This window comes from Chaetura pelagica, unplaced genomic scaffold, assembly GCF_000747805.2.
Source record: "Chaetura pelagica isolate M959 unplaced genomic scaffold, ChaPel_1.0 scaffold139, whole genome shotgun sequence".
NCBI lineage: Eukaryota > Metazoa > Chordata > Aves > Apodiformes > Apodidae > Chaetura > Chaetura pelagica.
The window spans coordinates 4,339,404-4,360,542 of record NW_009970717.1 but is presented as its reverse complement, the minus strand read 5'-3'; the positions used below and the strand labels follow the sequence as shown (position 1 = coordinate 4,360,542).

The window sequence follows — 21,139 nt, the reverse complement described above, 5'->3', positions numbered from 1 at the left end:
CCTGCTGAAATCAGAGTATTTTTAAAAGTCAATAGAATTAGTCTTGATTAAATGGAGAAATCAGAATCTGACTTTGGATTTTGGATGTTCCACTATATATTAAATAGCATGTAGATTGACAGTGGATGAAAACTGCAGGTCTTACAAATGTAACACAGCCAGGCAGCAGTCTTCCACCCAGACAAACTTCTCAGTCTGCCCTTACTAGTGTAATTAATTGCTCACTGCAGATCGCTTAACTCGGCTACATCCACCTAAAGAAATTAGCAAAGACTTACAAAGCATGCGAGTGACCTAGAAAATGTAGATGCAATTTGAAGACTCAGATCAAAGCTACCATGTATGCTGGGATTCAAAGCTTGGGCTCATGCCCATTTTGTAAATTATGTTCATGCAAAGTGAGTAAAGATGAAAATCCATTAAGCACATATGGGTAAACAATAGCTATTACTTTACCTGGGGTTTTTTTGATGCCCAGCTTCACTCTGTGATTTGTAAATGTCTATTAGTCCTTCACAGAGATAGTGAGTCTCCTTTTCAGCTTGTTACATGGCAGGCATTAGTTTGCTTTCCCATATATTGGACAGACTATGATGGAAGAAAGGGGAGTTTATCTTTGTAAATTAATCTCTTTTAATTCAATGTGTTGGAAGTAACTTCACATACACATCTTCAAATAAAAAATCAGTCAGAGAGTCAATCATAATTAAGCAATGCTGATAGGTTTTTTAAAAATGTGACCTTCAGAATGGAGTATTGTGTTGGAAACTTAGGATAGTCACAGGAAAAAAAATCTCCAACAAAGGAGCAGATGCACAGCTAGTTTATAAAATATATTGGTTTAGCTTTGAAATCAAGATTAGCAGCAAAAGGAAAAGGTTCTTTACTCAGGAGAATTCAATTTACCCATTGTTTTAACAGTTTGTGCCCTAAGCGAAAGCCACAGTTCTTTTTCCTCAGAATAGATCTGGCAGATTCCAGCCACAGCGTCTGTGGTTTTCAAACTCAAGAAGCTGTAAATTTTATAACTCTGCGCCCTGCGGTCAGAGCTGCTGAGTGTTGTGTCTGAAGTCAGGTGGTTGGTGTGTTAAAGGTAGACATTAAACAGTTCTATTGAGGAACTGGAAATGTTTAAGGAGGTTGTTTGCCAGCTGTAAATTTGGGAGCAAATGCCAGTTGGCTGAAAAGATGCTGGAATGCATCCAGTTAAGTAGACTAGTACTGGAGGTCTTTCCAAATTTGTAAATCTGATAACTTGGCTCTATATGCAGACCTCAGTTATTGGGTTGTTAAGGAAGGGCTTTATAATGAATGTTTGAAAATACGATAGAAAACTTTTTATATGCTCATTACTTTGGCAAAATTGCAACTTTGCAATAATATTGCATTCCTGATGAAAACTTGGTTGAACATTATTCGCTGTATACTGTTTTTCAGCTAAGTGCCAGGTACCTTAAAGTACATTGTTTTGTGCCCTGCAATATTTTTTCTCCAGTATTTTTTCCAAAATTTGATTTTGCCCTTTTTCTACATAGCTCAGATGATACAGGAGGTAAGAAACCTGAGGTTGATGCACGTCTAGCTTTGTAAACACTCCCTCTGGCAGTCTGCTGGATGGAAGGGGCCTCTAGCTTTGGCTGCCAACCAGGAAACGGAGAGGAAGTTCACTTCATCTGCCTGCTGTAAATGTGTCTACTTTCCAAAGTGCAAGAAGGGGGTGCAGCTCAAGGTCTTAAAATGTGTATGGCCCAGCTTGCCTGGGGTGCAGGATTTACCCCACAGGCACTCACGTACCTGGAGGCTGTGAGTTCCTCACGTTAGGTTGTTCTCTGCAGTGAGAATGCGTCTTGTTGTAACTCATCCATGATCACTTGCTCCTACACTGTTGAAGCACCAGAATACTGTTTTAACAGGGGTTAAACTGGTTGCCACTTCTATCTTCTCATCCTCCCCCTTCTATGTTCTGAATTCTGTTGCTCAGGATGCATTTGTTCTGTGTCTTGCCTCTATTATCACAAAGTTAAGAGCACTTTCAGAAGCGAAGTGTTCAATCTAATACTTCCAAGATACTTTTACTAGGAAGTTTTAAGCTTTTTTTTTTTTTTTTGCCACTGACATAGCACAGTTTTATGATAGTTGTCAGAATCAAAGGAGATGAGGGCTAACCCCTACATGAGGTCTTGAGTCCTCTTTTGACACAGCTTTCTAAAAGGCCAGATAGAATTTCTGACTCTGCACTTGAAAGAACACAGAGCACCTACTGAAATAGGAGGAAATGCATCCTCCTAAGACCATGAAAGATGAAATCTTTTCTAACATAAGAAGAAAATAAAGCTACTCTTTGGAATTGCTTCTGGATGCCTAAGATGCCAAGTTCTGTGCTAATACCCTTGGTGTGTAAGACCTTCCAATAAGTAAAAGCAAATTAAAGCGTTTTGAGATATGGTCTGTAGTAAGAACCAGGAAATTGGTTTCCAGGCCTCAGTTATTAGGTTTAATGCAACCTATTTTTTTCTGAAGCAAACTTTACAGATTAGATAGTTGTCTCAATTTGTCCTTAAGGACAGTAGAGTGAACATATATTATTGCAACCTGTTTTTTCTAGAAACTCTTATGCCAATGGCCTTCAGGTTCAAGATTCAAAGTGACTGTGAAACAGCTGTTTTAACAGCATTGGACCTTTTACTATAAGCAGTCAGACAGCTTTCTAAACCAAAAATTGATATAGAAGAGACATTTTCCTTCATCTGAGCGGGCTGATAAATCTTTACATCTTATAAAACATTTACATCAGATAGTCATGAATAGCCAAGGGAAAAAAAGAAAGATCCTGAAAAAAGTTACCCTAGTAATGCTTTGAATAGAGCACAGCAAATAGGGCACAGAACCACACACTGATAATGAGCATAAAAAAAAAAAATGGAAACTTTGTCATATGCTCATTAGCAAGCCCCATGTGCGGTGAGCACTGACAGTGGTAGAGCCTTGCTGGAAAGACAGAGATGCAGAGTGCATCCGTACAGGGCAGCGTGAAGTCAGTGGAACAGCAGTCTCAAATCTCATGTTTCTTAATTTCTGTGTTTGATTTTAATCCTGTTCTAGTAAAATAGTTGTGATATATAACTCACCCCTAAAGCAGACTAATATTATTTCTATCAAGAAAAAACAGAGTGGCCAGTAATCACCCTCACATCTATTGCTGTCGTAATCTCACAGGTAGTCTGAGGTGCTCATGAATTACACTTGGATGGGTGAAAGGAAAACTTTCATGTGAAATACTGGATTTCACCTGTGCTTAGAGGATCTTCTAATCTGCATCCTCTAATAAGAAGACACATGCTCTCCCACTCTTTTGGAAGTATATTGCCTTTTACCATCCTGATTACTATAGTCTCTGGATCATCACTAAGGTTTACCAATTGAAATAAAATATTTAGCTAACAGGAACGGAAAATATAGCATCCATTTTTCTTTCTTCTAGGAAAGGAGACAGTACACAGTCCAGATCCTTTATGCGTTCAACATTATTGAAGTGCAGGTCATGTAAATTCACCTGAATTTTAACTGCCATAGGTATTTTCTGGTTTTCAATAGGTACATTTTCAGAATACTTTAAAACTATGGCTGCATTTCAAAATGTTGTTATATTTCTTGGTCAACATAAATGCAAGTTTGTTGCTGTTTTATGAAACCAGTCTATACAGAGATCAGTTCTGCCTACAAGGATTGCTTTAACACTCACGTTAGACACCATCTGCATATTTTGAATGATAATCATTAGCACAGATGCCTGAAATTGTACTTGAAATGCTAGTGCTATCAAAAAGTATGTTTAGGAACTGAGGTTAAGTGCACCTGCTCTTTATATCAGTATGACCTGATCACTACTGGTAAAGAACTGAAACCTAGTAGGGATCTGTAACTGTAAACTGTTGCACTTTTTTCTATAAAGCATGACTATAAATGCACTGTGCTGCCCAGAACAGTTTCTAGAATAAATGTTGTTAAATAGAATTTTCTCTGCAAATTTAGGTTTGTGTCAGATGTTCATGCATCCTGCATTAATTCAGACAGTGAATTTTAGAAATCTGCCTTTGATTAGACAGTTTTCTTTAGAAAGATTTCTCCCACCCTCAAACCCAGCACTTGCCAGAAACCTTCAGAGAACTCAGAGGTCCACTTCTTAGGGGGCCACCGCAGAAGCAGAGTGCTGAGAGCTGGGGCAGGGGCATTTCCAAAAGCCTTTGGATGATATTTCACATATAGCAAAGGCATTTCAGCTTCACCAATCCGGACAGATGCCTTCTCATTTAAAGGAGCGCTATGCTGAACCATGCATTTCTGTGCTCTTCTGTTACATGCCCTGCAGGTGTTAGTCCAAGCAGATGCTTGGCCGTTTAGCAATTACTTTGAAGATTTTCAGTTTCTTGAAAAATTAAGTCTCCTGAAAATTCTTTCACAAACATCGTTTGTATAAAGGTATTATGTATGTATCATGTTTAGTTCATCTTCCTTCAGAATGACAGAATATTTTTCTTCTTTTTTTTGTATCCTGTTTTGTTGGTTTTTTTTAAACAAACCCCAAATATTCCTCTACAGATCCTGTTACAAGGCAAAAATCCTGGGATTGCTTGGGAATATACATTTTCTAAAACCAACAATGAAAACAAGACGTCTGTCAAAAAACATAGCTACTCCTGGGTAACAGTGCAGTCAGAGTGCTCAGCTACTTGTGGTGGTGGTACGTAACTTTCTAATTGCCAATCCTCTTTTTCATTTGGTTAATGCATGTCTAACATTTCAGCTCCTTTAATTTTGTAAACATCTATATCGGTACATGGAGGGAGTTGCACTGAACACCTGGTCCTTATTTTTTGTAACAACTTATAACATAGATGAAGTGCCTTCATACTTCCTTTATAGTAAAAAAACAAACAACAACAAAAAACTCACCAGGAGCACTGCAGACACAAAATGTAACAATTGTATTTTTCGTACTTTCCTTTGAAACAAATGAAGGTTGAGCATGGATATAAAGGTGACAGAAACAACCGTGTTTCCAAATTTGACTTGCTGTGCCCAATGAACCCACGTGTGAGGTGAATGATACATCTCAGTTAAAAGATACATGTATAAAATCACTTCACCTCTTAAAGCATTTGTAGTCTTCTCTGTAATCTGTCTTGATGTTGACATTTGATAGCGTTTAGGTAAAGGAACCTGCAGAATTCTGAAGTCTGCAAAGATAAACTGCAAAAACTTTGCAAAATCTGTTGTTGCAGTGTGCAAGTGCATGAGGAGAGTACAAAGAAAGTGCTGCTAGTTTCTGCAGGGAGTTAGAATTTGAAGAATTACTAATTTCTGCTGGGGGAAAATTCTGCAAGTAAGCACTTTATAACTAAAATGTTTCATCTAACTTCAATAGTACCTGTGTCACACAGAAGGAAATTAATGTTAAAAACATGTTGCCACATTAAATCCTATTTTCTTTCATTCAAGTCAGTGGAATTCTACCAACGATGAGCTTGGACTTGTTTAGATAAGATTTTTCCCTACTACTTTTATATTTTTAGTAAATGTTTATTTTATTGTCTTTTCTTTCCAATACTTCCATAGGACATATTACAGCAAAAGCAATTTGTTTAGAAGATCATCATGTACGAGTCAATTCCTCCTTTTGTGGCCCAAGGATGAAGCCCTTAGCTGAGACAAAACTATGCAATACTAATCCCTGCCCAGCATAGTAAGTTCTCTTTATTTTTGTACCTTTTTGCTGTGCCTTATGACTGAGTTTGCTACAGGAGTCCCCTCCAACAGGCACAAAGAATTGTAAGTGAACTCATTTATTCTGTAAGGTTGAACAGTAATTGTTGAGAAATGTGAGTTGCGTAGGCTTCTGCCCAAGGATAATAACAGAGGCGGTATTTCTAGTGTTGCTACACAGGACCTCCTGAGGTTTGCTTGCAGCTCTGTCACCATGCTGGGGTTAGCTATGTGACATTGAGTAAATCTAAGTTATTCAGAGGCCTGTTCTGCCACCTCTACTCACCTTGAATCAATAAGACCATTTCCTGAGTAAAGTGCTACTCCCCATGTGGAAGCTTGGCCTCATGACTCAGAGTCCACATATTAGATTAGGTTAAAAGAATCTTGTGAAGTGTAATTAGTGATTTTTGGACAAAATGTCCCACAGAGTATTACGATACCAAGAAGAGGACTATCTAAACCAAATAAATCATCAGCAAAACCCCTGGTGCCCACAAAAATAAATATGAAGACATTGACTATATGAACAATCTTATTTTCTAAAAGACATAAGAAAGGTGAGATGCAAAGGAAGACACTGACATATAGGTAAGCATTTAGAATCCAGCTGGTCTAAATCAAGAGAGCTCCTTTAAAAACAAGGGAGTTACACTGATTTATAGTAGCTGTGGTACGGGTTCTTTAAAAAAAAAAAAAAGTTAAAAAAAAAGTTGTGTGCTTATGTAATTAAACACAATTATTATGTGGCTTAGGATAGAAATCGATAGATTTAAAGACACACTGGCCATCTTTCTTTTTCTGTTTTGTTTTCACTTTTGGATTCCTGACTTTGCAACCTTAGCATTATTTTAATTTTATACTAAAATCAGAAAAGCTGTGCTATGTTAGAGAAAACATTTTGACTTCCAGGAGATTTTGTAAAGTGGTATGTTGAAAAAATTAGGGTTTCAGTGGGAAATAAAGACAGCTGAAGGTGCACTGAAGTGCACAGGCAGCAGAAGGCACAGGAAATGGAGGAAAGCTCTAGATCTGGTGTCATCTGCTGGTTTAACTCTGCGGTGATAAAAGCAATGGGCAGTAAAAGCAATTGGCAAAGCCCACTCCCATGCTTCATAAAATAACACATTTAATGAAGCTTAATAGGAAGCATTCCTGACCTCTCCCAATCCTGAAGAGGATGATGGGGCAAAGCATAAAAATGCATATGTTCTGCAGTGGCTTTTTTAACTTAAAAATCCATAGTTTGCAATATGATGAACATACTAAAAAATAGTCCAGTAATAATTTGGAATTTCCTGCAAAATGTAAAGATTACAGCAGAGTACACAAACTCCAAATGGCAAATTATACACTATGACCACAAACCAATAGTGATAAGGTTTAAATAATGGTAACATGTGACATGAGAGCTCCATGTTCCTGCTTCAGCAGTTTCTTTAGGTTGTGTTTAGCCACATGATTTTCTCAATACCAATTTTAAGTAATCTTTGTAGCCAAACACAGTCTTTTAATATGTGACTTATCTTCTGCCAGAACTATCCAATGAACTCAGTAGCAAGTACACAGAAATGTATTGTCTATGATGTTCCCAGGATTCTTTTAAAGATATTTAAGCTCACTTTCATTTGATGTGGCATTGTTATGCTAGAAAGTTTCACCAAAATCATATTCATTTCTACTGACCACACACAAAAGGTCCGTTTCTATTAAACCAGAGGTCCTGATGAATTCGGAACATCCACTGATACACACATCACTGAAAATACATTTTGACATGCAGTGTGATGTTTCCATGCTGAAATGGCTCTCATATTCTTAGATTTATTAATCAAGTAATTAATTACTTGAACCCTAAAAAGAGTACAGAAAGGAAAACCAAAAAAGCCCCAAGCTACATATAGGAAAAAACAATTCAACTCACTAATGAATTTTTAAAAAATCCTTAGAATGTATTAATGTATGGAGGCTCTACATGTAGGACCATGCCTTAAACTAGGAAGATTGCCATTTGGCTGAGTGAAACCAAGCCAGAATATCTCTGCTCAGCAGCCTGCCCAGAAAGTCACAGTATGTCGTGTCTCCCATAAAACTGAGATTGCCAACACGGAAAAATGTAGTATTAATAAATACCATGGAGGGAACAAAGAAAATTTAACAGCCAGCAAATAAAACAAAACCAAACAGAGTAGGCATAACAGGCAATGGAAGGAGGTGAATAATAGATGAGATACAAGTGTGTCAGTTTTGTGACATAAAAGAGGCTCCAGACTTATAAAGGTCAGTGAAGAATAATTTCTGCATAAGAACAAAGACTTATTAGTCTGAGTAGGAACAAACTACTGTCCCAACAGTGAAAACACAGAAAGGCATCAGTGCTTCACTCTGCTGTTGATGGATTTCAGAGCTGCCAAATCTGGTCATAATTATTTAGTTATTTGAGCTAATGAAAGATACTCTTGGATCACTGCCCAGATAATCTTGGAAAATGGCAGTTTACTAGAGGACATTTAAGTAGGTTTATTGCCCTGTCCTCCACAAAGATGAAAACATTCTGGGCAGCTACAGTGAATAAACTCCTAAACTGAACACTCTGGTTGCTCTACCAACCACCGTTGTCAGAAACATAAAGGCAAACTGATTAAAAGTTGTAAAATTGATTAAAACTATAACTTTTTTTTCAGAAATTCACATTGCAATAGGCCAAATATTTGTAAATCAGATGAAAAGGAAACTTCTGACGTATTCTGGAATTACATAACTACTGACTTTTCACATTAATCTTTCTTTGTCAGTGTCTTTTTTATTTCCCACTATGTTTGGCAGTTACTGAAATAACTAGATGGAGAGCTGGGATTTCTTATATTCCCCAAGAGATTTTTCCAAAATATGCTTTTCAGACATTTTTTACAAATTAAAATTAGCTTTGTTTTCAGGCAGCTATTCCAGTGGTCACAGGACTGATGCTGTGAGAAACCACGAAGTAGGACAGGCCAAGCAGTCAGATTTGAGACGAGTACCTTTTCTATGGCATGAATTATTAAAAAATCTGTAAAAGTGCTGTTTTACAATCTTTAGCATAATTTCAGTGCTGGGTCTTTGAATAAAGAGTTCTCAATTGGAGTAGTCATTTAGTCATTAATAATATCTTTTGTTCCCTCACTTCACTTTTCCTATCTAGTTACATTTATGGTCTTACATTTTAAGCCTTTGAGGACAATGACATTGGTTGTATGTTTGCAAAGTGTTCCACAAAGGCTGGGGACCCACGTAGTGCTTCCATAAGAGAAATACTGAGCAGCTATTGACATTTCAAAACTGAACTTATCCTAAGCAATTGGCAATAATTCCTCAGACTTTGTATAACTTCAATGCCATGACACATAACTTAAGTGTGCCTGCAACAGGAGGACAGATTTGTCCAACAGCTTTTGCTGGTGAGATTTCCTCTGTTTTATTTAGATTCTGCATCATCTCTCTACCAAATGTATTAGCCTGAGGACATTTAAATCCTCAAAACACTAGTAACAGGACTGCTGATTTTAGCAAGTGAGTTCTTTTTTGTGAATAAAGGCCAGTAAGGTTTGGTATAAATACCACTGGACAGCACCACGTCAACATCTGTAACCCTGTTTGAGTCTGTGTAAGCACAAATGCACTGGGAGGTCCAAGCTCAGCTGAAGAGGCCCCATTCTTTCCCCGCTGTGCCAATTTTGACCTTGTATCAGCTTAGATGAAGCTTCCTCCTCCCCTGTCTTCTGAGATATGTAAAAAGTAAAAAAAAGTAAAAACCAAAGGCAGAACTTTCCAATAAGCAAATCTCCATTTACAGAACTCTGTCTAGCTGGCTTCTTCCTTTGGCCTCAGTTCTGTTAGTCTATTTGGAGATCTCTTCACCAGCTTAAGTGACTGAATTCATCCTCCTACCATTTCTTTAGAAAAGATTTTTCCTTTCCTCATTTAGAGAGAGATTTTTTCAATTAAAAGCATAGATATGGTTAGAAAGGAATGGCGATTTTTAGCCCAGCCCTTAGATCTTCTACATACTCCACCAGCTTCAATGTCAGTGTCTTTCTCAGACTCCATGGAATTCCAGATTCCAGGTTAGATTCATAGGCAAGCTGGATCTGGTAGATGAGAACTGTAATTAAGTAATACTTGTTTTTCTGGTTGTGTGACTTATATTTAATCCCTAGCAAAACATTCCCTGCTTTGAAGACAGATTATGTAACTATGGCTTTTTGATTGCTTGAACAGATAACAGTACCTTGGGAGAGCAGGCTAAGCAGAATCCAGGAACAATTCACATTGGATAGGTGGTTCAAATGTATTGATTTTATAAAGCTAATTGGACTCCTGTGTTTCTAACATACATTTTCTTCTTTAAGCTGGTCAACAGGTGAATGGAGCACATGCAGCAAATCTTGTGGAGGAGGGCAACAAAGTCGTCTTATTCAGTGCGTCCAGAAAAGGGCTTTCCAAAGGGAGGAGGTGGTGGCCCATTCCTTGTGTCCTGTCAGCACCCCTTCTCAGGTGCAGATGTGCAACAGTCAGGACTGCCCACCGGAATGGAGCCCTGGTCTATGGTCCCAGGTAATGTGGAGAAAAACTTTTATTTTGTCTGTTGGCATAATGAAATATTGCCAAACACTCTGCCCAAGAAGATGAGTAGTGCAAACTTTGTGAAGATCAGTATTTTGCAAGTGGTCTATTCATGAAGATAATATGTAAACTACGTATATATTTTAACTAGCCTTCCTACAAGCTCCAACAGGAGAGCTTGCGAAAAGTAGACATGTGGTGTCCTTTGTGGTACATGCAAATAGATGGATAATTTTTTTCAGATTTCATAACTTAAGACTGTGAATTCTCAAATCCATTAATGTCCCTCTGAGGTTACTTCCCACAGCAATATTAACTTTTCTCAGAGATAACAGGCAGTCAGGGAATGAAGAAGTATTTGGGGTTAGAGATGCATATTAATGCTCACATATATGTGAATTGTGGGTTGGTAAATTTGCAATGTACATGTTCACTAATCACTTCTGTACTTTTGCCTTTGTTAGTCCTACTGCAAGTAGTGCACTGCTGCAGTTAATGGCCATGAAGGGCATAAGGCCCCTGGGCAGATTTCTGTGTGTACACAATCCTGCTCCACAAACCTGCAAACTGCCTGACATTAAACAAGCCTGAGTGAAAAAACACACACACGCTTACACAATGCTCATCTCTGCTCTTTCTTTCACTGCTATTGGTGCTGGTATGAGCTGTTAATGTAAGGATAAATCTGGAACATCTGGCATGTAAGAGAGAGCTGATAGTACACATATCAAAAGGAGCTACATTGTTTTTATTTTTCCATCTTCATTTACTAAGATTCAAGGTGGATTTAAATTTACTGAAAATTCTACTATTTCTGTGTACACATCTTGGTACTGTTACTCTTTAGGTGTGCAGGAACATCTTGACCTAAGCATTCCCAGCTGAGAAGCACAGACTGCCTCTCCAGGGGAGTGCCCTCTAATATACTATGACAGATGAGTAACTACTCAATAGTCCATTGTCACAGAGTTTTAATACTCTATAAAATAAACTTCTTCTTTCAGTGAATGTGAAGGAAACTTTAGTGTGACAGGAAATTATAAAAAACAGGTACAATGATTAGATACTTAATAAAGGAAGAAGTCTTCAAACACATTCACACTTGCAAACTTTCTCTCCTCTAAAATAATTTTCAAAACATATTTTGAAAAAATAATTTTTCCTCCTTTCTGGGAGTGTACAGTCAGGCTTATTGAACAAGATAGTGAAGATTTTAAGATGCAGCTGAAAGCTGTTATATCACAGCCTCAGAGGACTTAAGGGGAAAAATATGCAAAATATCCAGCCTCTACCCAAATCAGAGTAATTTTAAATGAAATAATTTTTTTGGTTTTTTGGGGGCAAAATTAATACCACATACTTTCAGCATGCAGGTATTTCTGTTGAATCCTCAGTACAACTCTGATTTCATCATATCTTTTACAAATATCTTTAAATATGGATAAAGATGGTGCACAATTCTGCCTTGGAATGTGCCTCTAAATTGTCAGCAAAAAGAACAATTAAAAGTGGATGCAACAAGGTAGAAAGCTGGCAGCATTATTTCAGGGCCGTTTATTTCTTCACAGATGACTCATTCATGCCTTCTTTTTTTTTTGTATGCTAAGGCAATGAAAACTATAGACTGTCTTTTCAACTGAACCAGGGTTCAGCAATGCATGTTTATTCACTGGTGACTTGTCCCAAGCTTCGGTAATCTTGGCAAGTAAATATATCTTTGGTCAAACTTCTTAACCATTGTCTGTATCAGAGTCTGTCTTGTACTGAGATTCATTTGGTGAAGGAGTTATGTACAGATTCCCTGGGTAGCTTTCTCTGCCTGTATCTCATCCCTTTAGGCCAAGGTGAGGACAAAATAACAAATAGCTGAGAACATCTTGCCGGGGGGGATTTTGCAATGGGAGGTTAGGACTAGCTTTCAGCTTTACTATCCAGGGAAAAAAGCACTTTGCTCACAAGTCCAGCTTACCTCATCTACGGAAGAGAGATATTACTTATCTGTCCTACATGGGGGCTGTAAGAGTTCAGAGTTTATGTTAAGAAAGTGTTTAGAACAATGCTTCAGAAGTGACATACAGATGTTACTGTTACTTATTTACCAATAGAATTTCAAGTTTACTTTTAATGGCAGCTGCACAGCACATCAGCCATGGTTTCTATGCTCTGCTGTAAAATACGAATAATGCCAATTTTAATTTCCTCTACCTCAAACGAGTATTTCTTCCCATCACAGTGCTCCAAGACTTGTGGGAGAGGTGTTAAGAAACGGGATGTCTACTGCAAGAGTACCAGTTCTCCCAAGGTTAAAATCTTGCCTGAAAGTATGTGCAGTGGAGACCATAAACCTGAATCACAGCAGACCTGTGTCCTAGGACGCTGCCCCAAAAATGACCGACTCCAGTGGGTGATTTCTTCCTGGAGTGAGGTAAAGTAGTGGAGTTACACAGCTCACTGCCTTCCTTTGCTGCTCTTAGAAATGTTGACTCAGGGACACACACACCACAGGGGGAGAAAGAAAGCTGAACTGTTGTTTGAATATCAGGTGCTCTAGGCAAGCTGCTATAAAAACACAATTCTTTACAACCAGATGTAGTTAGAAGTATCCTGATGTCTTTGTTTTTCAAGATTTTCACTGACTTGGATTCATATTTCAGTTTACACATTACAGAACATGGTCCTTGTGGATTTATTTATATAATGCTTGTGTAGCTCTGCATAATTTGGGGTCCCTTGCACAGAGCACATTCTCCTTTGTCTGAAGGTGTTTCCATAGATTTAAAGGGTGTACTTTGCCTTTGCAGTGCTCAGCCTCTTGTGGGCCAGGTGTACAAAAACGAGAACTAAAATGTGGTGAGAAAAGCATCCATGGGAAATTGATCACCTTCACTCAGAGAAGATGCAGAAACATTAAGAAGCCAAACATCAACCTGGAAGAAGCTTGTAACAAGGGAGCCTGTCCATCACAAACATTGTATAACATGGTGTCTGGCTGGTATTCCTCACCCTGGCAGCAGGTAGGAATGGGAAACCTTCTCACCTCTCTCTCCCTCTCTGTGTTAACACTTTCTCCAGGACTAGTTCATGTCCTGGCTTTTAGGAAGTGTACAATAGGAATGAGTTTCTCTACACAGTAGCTCAAGTAGCATCCCCTAGTGCTTTTCAGTGCACAGCATGAAAAACAAAACAACTGCAATGTGACTGCCGACTCTTGGACAGTGGTGTGTCCACAGTCATTAGGTGAGGCTGCAGTGCTGGGTCTAGAACAGCCATGGTATCCAATGCCACAGAACTGCAGTGGCACAAACACTTAGTGCTGAAGACCAGACCACTGTGACTATGGCAACCTGAGTCCAAGCTACCTAGATTAAAGCTAGGTCCAGTCTTACATTGGGCTGTTGACTGATGTCCCAATGTATGGAGAAGCTGCCTCCAGTACTAACAGTCCACAGGTGTCTCCTGCACGTAGCCAAGGTGGTCACACCACTCAGCCACTGAAACATAATGCAGCTGGTCCACATCCACCATGTGTACTTTGCTGCAGCTCATTTCTTTGTTCTGAAACTAAATATTACCTAGAAATGTTATTTGTGTTTGAGAGACACTAAGTTCCACACTTATTTTCAAACACTTTCCTCTTAGTCTTCTTCAAAATGCACTGTGGCTGAACTGTTACACATCTATATGCACAATGTATTTGAGCATCTGCACAGATTGTCCTGGAATTCCCTAAATACTATGATTAATTATGGGATCAGTCTGTATTTGTTTCTACATTCTTGCAAACAAGCTTCTGTATTTCTGGAACTTATCTACTTTATGAGCCACGTATCAATGAGACACACTCATTTAATAACATTTACATGAAACATTGCATGCCTGACAATTGTAATCAAATGAAAATTATCACATTTATCTTAAAGACAACTTTTCATGAAACACATACAAGTAAAAGGCTTATTCAATTTCAAATACTTCATATATCTTCTTACAAATGCATAGTTTTTCCCCAGATAATGCCACAGTTATGGTTTCAATGGGAGTTTTATCTCTGTTGAGAGAGCAGGATTGGACCCAGAAGCTCAGAGTTTAAAAAAAAAATCAGTGCAGACAATCAGGAACAGGTTTTCTAAAATCTTCAGTCTCTGTCTTGATGCCTAAGTAAGGAACCAGATTTTCAGCTGAGTCCTTAAACAACCAAACTTTTGGAAGGGAGAACAGATGCATGCATCTTGGAAAAGTTGGGTCCTGATGGGGCTTGCTGAACAGCAACACAACTGACCTTGACCTCTGTCTCTTTGAAAGTTACGTCCAACACCCTTGATTTTTACTCCTTTGGCTTTCAGGGCTCCCCAAGAGTCTCTATAATGAAAGAGGGCTTTTTCTTTTTTCCTCTCTACAGTGTACAGTGACGTGTGGAGGGGGAGTGCAAACCCGGAGCGTACAGTGCCTGCGCCAAGGAAGACCAGCTTCTGGGTGCTTGCCCCATCAGAAACCAGCAGTCCTGAGAGCTTGCAATACTAACTTCTGTCCAGTCCCTGTGAAAAGAGGTAACACTCAGCCCTACCTGCTGCAGCAGAGTTGCTTGCTCAGAATGCTATATACAGTAAAAATCACCTTTTCCAGTTACAACCACTGCAGATTAGTATTTGGCATGTCCCTTCATAAATTGTTTTTTCCCAGACTTCCCAGCTTTACAGTTGCTCTCTGACACTACAGCATCTGTCTTCTCCAAGGGAATTCTCTTACAGCAGACTCGGCAGTGTAACTGACACAGGAAATTTTAACAGGGATATGTTAAAAACCATCTTTATACTACCTGCATCTTTATACTACCTGTTGAATAACATAGATGCTCACACTGTTTTATGATTAAAAATAGCAACTTTTGAACTAAGCTATAAGATTTTGTCATTTATTTTTAGTCTTTCGAAGTCTGCCCAAGTTCAGATGGCACCCATATCCTGGGAGACCAAAAATGCTTTGTCTAGAATGTGCTTCTATTACTGATTCTGATCAGTGTATGATGTGCAGTCAGGAAACATGAACTTAAGCTGTCCCCACTTGTATGTCTACTGCACCCCTCTCCATCTCTTCAGGGTGCTTTGCAGTTCTAGAGGAGGGAAGTTCTCTCAGAACTGAATGGAAGGGGAATTCTCGCAGAACCATCAGTAAAAAATAGCAGTGCATTAGCCCCATCCCATAATATGTTTGCTTACCATCTCTTTGCAGATTGTGAGTCCTTAACTGTGGGGAAAAGCTCATGGAGGTCCAGCTTTGTTGCATGTAATGGTAGTTATCTAGGTATGCTAAGGCACTATAAACATTAACTTTCAAAATACAATATATTAACTGTCTTGTGACCATTTTAAAACTGGGAGCTGAAAGTAACCTCTATAAAACCTAGGCTGGATTGCAAGGGAAAAGGTGCTAATAGAGTTGGGAGCAAAGGTCATGCTCTGGCTCTGCATCTTGTAAACTGACATTAGCCAACTACCCCCTCATTTGTACCAATTCCTGGCATTCCATGTGCAACGAAACCCTGTAAAACCCAGTGGTATCTTAACAGACCATTCCACTGCATCAAGACATGCAGAGTATCAACCTGATAAATCAGGGGACCTGAATCATAACAAGGATTTACAGATTAAATTCTTCTAAAAGGAGTAATTAAATAGTTAGGCTTTTTCATAAGTAAATGTTCTTAAAACTTCAAATTAACCTTCCTAAAAAGTTCTGCGGTACTTCAGAGTTTCTGTATTACGTACTTTTCTGTCATGATATAGCAAGCACTTTTCTTTCAAATCTGCCTTCCTCTGCTATATTTCATGTCCAGAGTAATGTCTGTTATTAATTTTGGCCTTGGCCTGTTTCTCCTCACATCTGCAGGAGCCCTTTCCCCTTTATTATAACTGGGTCGTCAGGCTCTAGAGATCAATTATCTCTTCACTTGCTCTCTAACTTTTTGTCTAAACCAGCAGAAAGAGAGGGAAACAGCTGTGCTGGAATCACATTGAAGCAAATCAGTCTCTATTATCAGCCATGCAGCTCCAGCTCAGTGATCACAGTCAAGAAATTAATGTTTCAGGGAGAGTTTACGCACTTTCCTAGACTAACTGGGTCATTTCCATCACTGCTATATGCAGTTACGGTCACCGTAACTCCTTGTAAATCCAAATGCTTAAAATGAATGAAAATTTAAACAACATATAAATACTTGAGTATATAGAAATAAGGAACTGACAGCCTGAGCCACATCCATTGAAGTTTGTGGCACTCTCTGTGTTCATTCCAATGGTCTTTGGATTAGGTCCCAAGAGTAAAGCTTTTTCTCAGTGTTAGCACTGGACTCTGACCTTCAAAAGGAGCATAAAGATTTATGAACATTGCTTCCTCAGTGCTTATAATTTTTTTAAACCAGTAATTTGAATTTTTTTACATTTACCCTTCCATGGCAGGAGAGCTTTCTGACTTAATCAGGACAGCTTTCCTCACTTGGTGCTGTGCATGTTTTTCCATCTCGTGTCTGCTTTGAGTCCTTCCAGCAGCAAGTTCTGCCTGGAGGACAGCAGGTGAAGTAACAGGAAGGCTGGCTGCATCCCTGCTGGTACTCAGTTAAGAATAGAAAGGTAATGCTGTGATGTTCAGTACTGAGCTTCCTAGTTCCTGAACAACTCTTAGTTCAAAGACAGTGTTTTCTTTACATAATATTAAGGTTTACAGACAGGCTAATATTTTTTAAAACTGAGGAATAAAATGGCATATTTAAACTACCAAAATATTATTATTTTCTTATTAATCCAAATAAATCTGAGGGTGATAAAGGTATACAGAATCACCTCTGCCATCGCATGAAAGGGAATTAAAAAAAACCCAAAGTGGTGACTATCAAAAGAAGTTCCTATAGAGAAACAGAAATTACTCCTGGCCCACAGAATATGAAGAAGTTGTGCAGGAGCATTTATCTTCTGTGACTCAGATGATCTGAGAATGCAGACAACACTGCCTAGGTTTTTCTCCAGTGTCTCCTTGTAAATTCCTTTTATTGACCATGTAAACAGTAGTTCTGAGAGTCAAATGGAATCTTTTCCCATGCTCACAGGAGATTTCAGTTTAGCTATAAATTTTGCTAAACCTCATTTAAATGTCTGACTGCTCTCTCAGATATGGTGAATTTGTTTATAAATCATCCATATGAATCATCACTCTGCTCTTTTAAAGAAACATAAAGCATCCACTACAAAACTGTAGAAAGGAGCAGCTATGAAATGTTTTTAAAGTGACGTTAAAGGCTGTGTATAAAAGTGATCTGTACATAAATTTAAGTGAAATAATATCTTCATTGAAGGATATGGTGTATTTGTAATTAAAAGCTGGGCTTATTAGAACTAAACATCGTCAGCTTGTTTTCCCATTGCAGTTAATTAAGATTTCACCATCATGGCATAGTCAAAGTCCTGAAGGCCTGATTCATAACCCCTAACTGAAGTGCCTAACAAGAGAGATTTCTTAGTCTCTTCACATAGTCACAGAGAGAAATAAGTCCCTCAAGACAGTGTTGAATACAAACACAAAGCAGAACACTGTGCACACATGCCACAGAGTAGGGTCCATGCATTCACATTTCCATGCGTTGTGTGCTCGTGCACATACACTCAAAGCTGGCACAGGTAGACTCCATTGCTGGCAACAAGCAATGAACATCAAGCATGGAGCAGGCTCACTTCTACAAGTACCTGGATTAAGAACATTTGTAATCAGAGATGAAAACACTGATGACTTTTTTTATCCTATACAGTGGAACTTCCTACCATTTCCCTGAACTTCAAAGTATGCTTTACATTTTTTAGTTCCTTTAGCCTCTGATCCTGCTATTATTATATTAGGTCTATATTAAATTAATAATTTGATTTCTTAAGAAATTAAAAAAAGAATAAACTAGTATATTTGAGATTAAAGGTATCTCATGGTTCCTCTTCCTAGAACTGAGTCACCCATCATGTTTTTAATACTACTAAATGCATACAAATGTCCAGAACTATCGCTTGACTTGTAGACTTGCTAAAACACAGTCTTACTGTATTGCTTGGATTTGTCTCCTTCAGATGATCCTTCTTGTGTGGATTTCTTCACTTGGTGTCATCTGGTACCCCAGCATGGTGTCTGCAACCACAAATTCTATGGCAAGCAGTGCTGTAAATCATGCACGAAGAAGAACTGATAGCATGTTGTCTAAACCCTTCAGAACAGGATTCTGTTCTTCAATTTATGTTGGAATTAACGTTGCTTTGAAGCAAGACATGGTGCCACATAAACCACTGATGGAAGAGACACTGTTTTCTAAGGGAATGTTTGAGGTACAGTAATTGTTGGATATATGTTGCAAAAGGAATGTTTCTTTCTTTTTTTATTTGCTGACCTCACTAAAGTACAGGGTACTATGGATCACTTGAACACTGAGACTCAAGGGGCAGTTCTTCTTTCTCTAAAAGTGTCATTTTGCACTGTCATATGTTATGAGGAAGAAAGACAAGGGAGCCTTTTCTGGCTAATTTACTGGAATGCAAAGCAAAAGGGAGTGGGAGCTCCAGGAGGAAGGTTACAGCGTGACAACACAAGAGGTCACACTATCAAAAGTGCTTCCTTTCGCATTTTTTATGATACCGTGGTCCCAGGGCAAGGAAGCTGTTTACTGCCAGTTCCACAGAGACACTCAAATGGCTGTTGTTTGGAGAACCAGCGTCACACGTGTGACCATAGGAAGTAAATGGTGCACTACAAAGGTATATGGTGCTTCTCTATTAGACTTGCTGCTGGAAAAGCAAGTTTGCATCATGCTAATGTTTTTATTGTTTTGAATAAATAATTTTCTGCTTTGTGTAGAAACTCAGAGATGGTTAATTAGTAACTTGAAATGTATTCCTAGAAATATTCAGCATTAGAATATTTGGACTTTCAATATTGCTGTGTTACAAGTAAAATAGATTTTCATATTTCAGCTAACTCAAGGAACTCAGACTTGCTGAGGTCAATGGCTATGTTTTCAACTTTCTAAGCTCATTAGACATGTAATTTTAAAATTTAGACTTGAGATTTTCAAGTAGATTTTTCCAGAAGCTAGGTTGTTTGAATGCCAAGATACTGAAGAATGTCTTCCTTTTAATCTCAAATTTCTCTGCAAATTTTGGTTCGTCTGTTATCCAAAGGAAATAACATGAATCTTACAGTTCATTAATTCATGCTAAACTTCTCTAAATAGTTATTTATTCACACAGTTTATATGAAGAAAAAAAAAGATAAAGATATGTGAATTATTTACTCTAACCAAATAAGTCAATTCTATTTTTATACATTCTCTTAATACTTTTATGTAGTTCAGTCTCCACCAGCAAGCAACAGAAATTTAAACATAATGATATTTGTAACAATTCAGTATCGCGATGTTCAGTGGCGCTATAGATCAAATGGTACAATTTAAAATGTTTCTACACTGAAAAAATAGCCAACATATTTTCCAAACCCATTCTAAGACAGAGCTGTGTTCTACTGTAATTTTCTGGGGAATTCCTATGAGGGTCATATTTATCTAATTCCACCCAATCCCACAACTCTGTTTGATGAATGTAGTTCAGTTTTGCTGTTTTTTTAAAGTATCGTTTCAGCATAAGATTAGCCAGCTCAGCACTAATGCCAGACAGTGGTCACTTAAAATTAGCAGTTCCTTCTACAACAATTTAAATTAAAAACATGTATAGTATGATACTTAAGAAACTATTATTTGAAACATATCTCAACCTACACTGCTCTGTCTTGATATTGGACATTGTGTAATTATAACCTTTTTCTAGGAAAACTATAAGGGTTTGTTTTGTTTTTACAATTGTGTCCTTTTTTATTATTTTATGTAAAATAATTAATTTATTAATGCATAGCTTTTCCTTTATATCTCTTTGCTCACTTTCATAAGTGACAACTGAGGAAAGAAAATGGTAGTGTCACAAAGTATGAATTATGGTGAAAAAAGAAAAAAAGCAAAAAATATAAGTGTAATATTTAATTATTTTATAAGCTTTGTAATAAAGTACTCTAACTGCTTCATTACATTTGGAATTGTAAAGTTCATGAATAAAATTTGGAGGCTTTAAGTAAATATCAAGTAATATGAGTGGTATATGCGCTAATTTGCATTTGTGTTGATTGTCCCTTACTACCTTAAGTAAAATACTGCCCTGTCTCTTCTGCTACATAATTGGCCAATGTCTGTGACTGCGGCTGCGCCAGTTCTGTGGAGGGGCAGCAACAAAAGCTTCCCTCAAGAAAAGCCTGTTCTTTGCAGCGGTGGAAATTTAGCCACTGTAGCTAAGTGTGACCTCTCTGCCTAGCCATGCCCCTACCATTCAGGTCCTGTATGGATTAATATTGGCAGGAAACCCTCAACACAGTGGGTTTGAGTGTTAACAAGCCATTATGATGAATGGGATGGAGGTCATTCCTTTCAGGCACTCAAAGTCAGGCGTGTGTGCTAAGGTCATGTGAAACTTCCCTACTTTTGAAGGTCCCATTATACTGGCAAGTGAGGAATGCAGGACTGGTTATTCAACAGAGTGAATATATTGTAGTTGCCTTTTAAGAGCAAAAGATGTTTCTTATTTGAATGACTACTCTACCACTGAAGTAGCTGGCTTGGATTGTGCCCATTTCAGGCACAAAAAAGGCAAAATGGACATAACTTCATGGTTTTACTTTCATAACAACACAAAAGCTAAAATACACAAAA

At 38.1% G+C, this 21,139-nt stretch overlaps 1 protein-coding gene across 1 annotated transcript in view; it reads left to right on the top strand.

Annotated features, from left to right (window-relative positions):
• Nucleotides 1-18,977, top strand: part of ADAMTS18 (ADAM metallopeptidase with thrombospondin type 1 motif, 18) — a 72,746-nt gene extending 53,769 nt beyond the window's left edge. Inside the window, exons 16-22 of the mRNA XM_010006186.1 lie at nt 4,600-4,741; nt 5,617-5,743; nt 10,152-10,356; nt 12,599-12,790; nt 13,167-13,379; nt 14,765-14,912; nt 18,468-18,977. Coding sequence (XP_010004488.1) covers nt 4,600-4,741; nt 5,617-5,743; nt 10,152-10,356; nt 12,599-12,790; nt 13,167-13,379; nt 14,765-14,912; nt 18,468-18,583 — 1,143 coding nt within the window. The 3' untranslated portion in view covers nt 18,584-18,977. The remainder of the gene's footprint in view (nt 1-4,599; nt 4,742-5,616; nt 5,744-10,151; nt 10,357-12,598; nt 12,791-13,166; nt 13,380-14,764; nt 14,913-18,467) is intronic.
• Nucleotides 18,978-21,139: the final 2,162 nt, after the last annotated feature.